At 49.3% G+C, this 3,911-nt stretch overlaps 2 protein-coding genes across 2 annotated transcripts in view; both read right to left on the reverse strand.

Annotated features, from left to right (window-relative positions):
* The window catches only part of LOC101992754 (olfactory receptor 4D1-like), a 9,662-nt gene extending 8,472 nt beyond the window's left edge, over positions 1–1,190 (reverse strand). Inside the window, exons 1-2 of the mRNA XM_005350637.1 lie at positions 1,163–1,190; positions 11–583 (exon numbers count right to left, since the gene is read on the reverse strand). Coding sequence (XP_005350694.1) covers positions 11–583; positions 1,163–1,190 — 601 coding nt within the window. The remainder of the gene's footprint in view (positions 1–10; positions 584–1,162) is intronic.
* A 2,577-nt stretch (positions 1,191–3,767) lies between these two features.
* Positions 3,768–3,911, reverse strand: part of LOC101993036 (olfactory receptor 4D1-like) — a 963-nt gene continuing 819 nt past the window's right edge. The window contains exon 2 of the mRNA XM_013347527.1: positions 3,768–3,911. Within this exon, the coding sequence (XP_013202981.1) occupies positions 3,768–3,911 (144 nt within the window).

Raw genomic sequence — 3,911 nt, forward strand, 5'->3', positions numbered from 1 at the left:
CAGGCGAGACTCAGCACTTGGGGGACATCACAGAAGAAGTTATCCAGGACATTGGGGCCACAGAAGGGCAGTGGGAGCATCAGAGACAGCTGGACGATGGAATGGGCAAAGCCGCCTATCCAGGCAGCCACCACCAGCCCCATGCACAGCCTGATGTTCATGATGGAGACATAGTGGAGGGGCCGGGAGATGGCTATGTAACGGTTATAGGCCATCACAGAGAGGAAGAAGACAGTCCCACCGCCCAGGAGGTGGAAGAAGAAGATCTGGGCCATGCAGCCCTGGTAGGATATGGTCTTGGTCTCATGAAAGAAGTCCACCAGCATCTTTGGGCAGGTGACTGAGGAGAAGTAGAGGTCTATGACCGCCAGATTGCGGAGCAGGAAGTACATAGGTGTGTGGAGCCTGACATCCGAGGTCACCGTGACTATGATGAGGAGGTTTCCCACCACAGTCGTGCTGTAGACAAACAAGAACACCAGAAACAGGAAGAACTGGAGCTCAGGACTCTGTGAGAACCCCGTCAAGATGAATTCTGACACTCGTGTGAGGTTGGTCTGGTCCACAGTGTCTTCTCCATGCACTTAGAGGAAATGGACGATGATATGGATGCCTGAATGTCTCCCTGCCCTTTTCAGTATCAGAATTGTTCAGGTCCCTAGGATGGCACCTCATGTGAAGACCACGACATCACTTGCCAGCTCGGCTCTGTGGAGTTGGTGAGTAGCTGCTGCAATGCACATTCATGAGATAGGGATTTTGTTTACCTGTCTGTCTGTTCAGAACAGGGTGTCACTATGTAGCCCAAGCAGGCCTCAGACTCCTAAGTCCTCATGAGATCTCTTAAAGCCATCCGCAAGATCCTGGGACCTGCCTTTCCATGCTTGACAGGCAAAGGGAGCCAGGGGTGGGCAATCCCTGAGAGGGAGGAGGATGACACTCAGAGCTCTTCCGGGAGGAGCTTGATTTTATCGCATGCCGCAAATCTAAGGAGAAAGAGTTGAATGAGAAAGACTTGGAGCTGGTAAAGCCAAAGAAAATTCCAAGGAAAAGAATGGAAAATAAAACAGGTTAAGAGGGAAAAGGAAACGCCGGGGTAGGGAAACACGTGACGTAGAAATGGAGAGAAGACTGTCAGGGTGAGGGCAAGGGGTCTCCCCACCGTCCCGTCCCGTCTCTGTCTCCCCCATGCTTCCCCCTCAGCCTGCTGCAGTCCATGAGCTGCTGGATCCCATCATGTCTCTTCCCATTCTCCACGTCCGTGTGCTCTCCGCTCCTGTCTCCGTTCACACAGCAGCCTGGGAGGCCGTTCTGAAAGGGGATGCGGCTCATGCTCCTTCCTTGTCATATACTGAATGGCCACCTCGTGCCCACAGCTTAAAGCTCCGACTCCGAGAAGCTGCACCAAGTCCTGCACACAGAAACCGCAGAGAATAAAACTCTGCACACTGCGTGCAACTCCCCCAGCATTCCACATGAGGCTGGAAAGGTCACCTCCATATCCCACACCTCTGTAATCAGTGAGTGTCCCTGTCACCCAAGAACCAACAGCTATCTGAGGAATTCACAGTTTCTACATACACCATCCACTCAACTAAACCTGAATCTTCGGTAAGAGCTCCTGCTTCCTTAAATAACTTTTGTTAGGAATCCAACCTAGAAACCCAGATGTACCTCTCTCTGGCTCCTTTCCTGCATCTCCCACAAGAACTAATTCTCCACCTTCCCGGGCTCCAACCATACTTCATAAGCATCTCTGGGACAGCACTGAACACTTTTCCTGTGACCTCCTTAACCGATGGCAAATCCAGTAACAGCAACTCTGATTTAGATGATGCTCCAACAACATCTTCCAGTTTCATGTAATGGTTTTAGGCGACCTTGCTTTGTGGACTGTGGAGACATGAGCTGTGGTTTTGCCCATCCTTTCTGGCTTTTGCTCTCAGCATCCTCCCTCCCAACAGAAGGGTCGACTCTAAACTCAGCTGCTCCCCATGTAACCTGGAACACCTGTTTTTATCTTCACGGCCACCGTGCCTGCAGTACCTCCAGTCTCCCCCACAGTTCACGCTCACTTCTAGGCAAGCCTGTGCTGCTACTCACTTATTCTTACCTTCTGCTGAATGTTTGCAAGGCCCTTCTAACAGCTGCCAGTGTACGGGAAAGCAAACCCTTTCCTCTCACCGTGCTTCAGTCCAGCACGGGACTGCGTGGCTTACATCTTCTTGGAGGTCCTTTGCATGGCTTCAGCTTCCTATTCCTGGACCATCCCTCATGTGAGCTATGTGTATGGGGTCCTAGAGGAACAGGGAATGTCCTCAGGGTAAACCTATTGGACAGGGCTCAGGAGGCTGAGCTGGGCTCGTTACTACTGGGGCCTGTGCAGCAATGGGACTTGTTAAAAAGTTTCTGTGTGTCTCAAAACACAGTTCTTTTTTTGTTTTTCAGGAGTCTCCCTTGAGGACCCAAAGCGCCAAGAAAAGCAGCAATTGTGCTTTAGGGTTTGCCATTCATGGGCATGATCTTAAAAGACAAGATCTGCCACAGGGGCTGGTGAGATGGCTCAGCGGCTAAGGGCACTTAGTGTCTTGCAGAGGATCCAGGTTCAATTCCCAGCACCCACATTCTGGTGAACTACCATCTGTAACTCCAGCTCCAGGAGCTCTGAAGTCCTTTTATAGCCTGAAGCTCTCTTTTCTGCCCTCTCTGGGCACCAGGCTGCATGTGGGGCACATTTCTACATGCAGGCAAAAATTTGTACATATGCATTTAAAAGTAAAATACCTTCTAATGTCTAATGAAAATGGATAATGGGAGGAAAAAAACAGAGATGGGACAGACTCGGAACTGCCATCATGGTGCACAGAGAAACCAGGAGGAGCCCGTGACTTCCATGTCTTGGTGGGGACGGCACCAGAGGGAAGCGGGGGAAGCTCTTGCATTGTGGTCTAAACTTAGCATCACCTTATGCTGAGACTTTTGCAAAATGTTGTATACGCCACAGTGAATAAATGTACAGAAATAAAGTTATGATAAAACCAGGTACTAGAAGGTTAGAGAGGGAAAAAAAAGAGAAACACCTGTCCCTGTCAGAAGCAACTGAAGGCACCAGGAGATGTTCTGGGGAATGTTGCATGTTCTCAGGTCCTCTCAAAGCTCTCATCCCAACTGGGAGGTCACATCTGTGCCTCTCAACTTGGAGGAACTAAGTTCTATTGTTCAGTTGCTTTTATTTTGACCAAGTAGCCAGATCCTTAGCTTTCTTTTCTGTAACGTTTTAATAAAAAGTATGAAAGAATCCAATAGTGCCTGACACAAGAGTAGCTCATCAAGATATATTACTATAATCTGATTTGTTGGTATGTGTGTGTGTCAGCACGCGTGTGTGCGTGCACGCAAGAATGTGTGCCCATGCGGAGGCCAGAGAGCGAGCTCAGGAATTGTTCCTCAGATATTGTCTACAAGAGTTTTTTTTACACACTGTATCTCATCGGTCTTGAAATTATCAAAGTTGATTTTCCAGGGATCCCCAGCACCCATGCCCCCTTCTCCAGCTCTCCAGTTCTGGGGTTACAGGCAGGCACAGCTACACCTGGGATTTTGCATGAGAGTTCTGTGGATCAAATTCAGGTCTTTGTGTTCTCAAGATAAACACTTCACAGCTGGGCTTTCTCCCTAGTCCTGGTCATTCTGTATAAGGACTTCCCTCTGCTTTTCTCCCTGTGTAACTCAAGTCCAGGGAAAGTTGGCGTTGAGACCCAGTTTATTTAAATTTCATCCCCTTTACTAAGCACAAAGTGTTTTGCTATTCTCTTCATGGCTGCCTGCATCTCCTGGTTCCTGAGGGTGTAGATCATGGGGTTGAGCATGGGGGTCAAGACTGTGTAGCTGATGGACACAGCCTTGTCCAA

This window comes from Microtus ochrogaster, chromosome 7 (assembly GCF_000317375.1).
Source record: "Microtus ochrogaster isolate Prairie Vole_2 chromosome 7, MicOch1.0, whole genome shotgun sequence".
NCBI lineage: Eukaryota > Metazoa > Chordata > Mammalia > Rodentia > Cricetidae > Microtus > Microtus ochrogaster.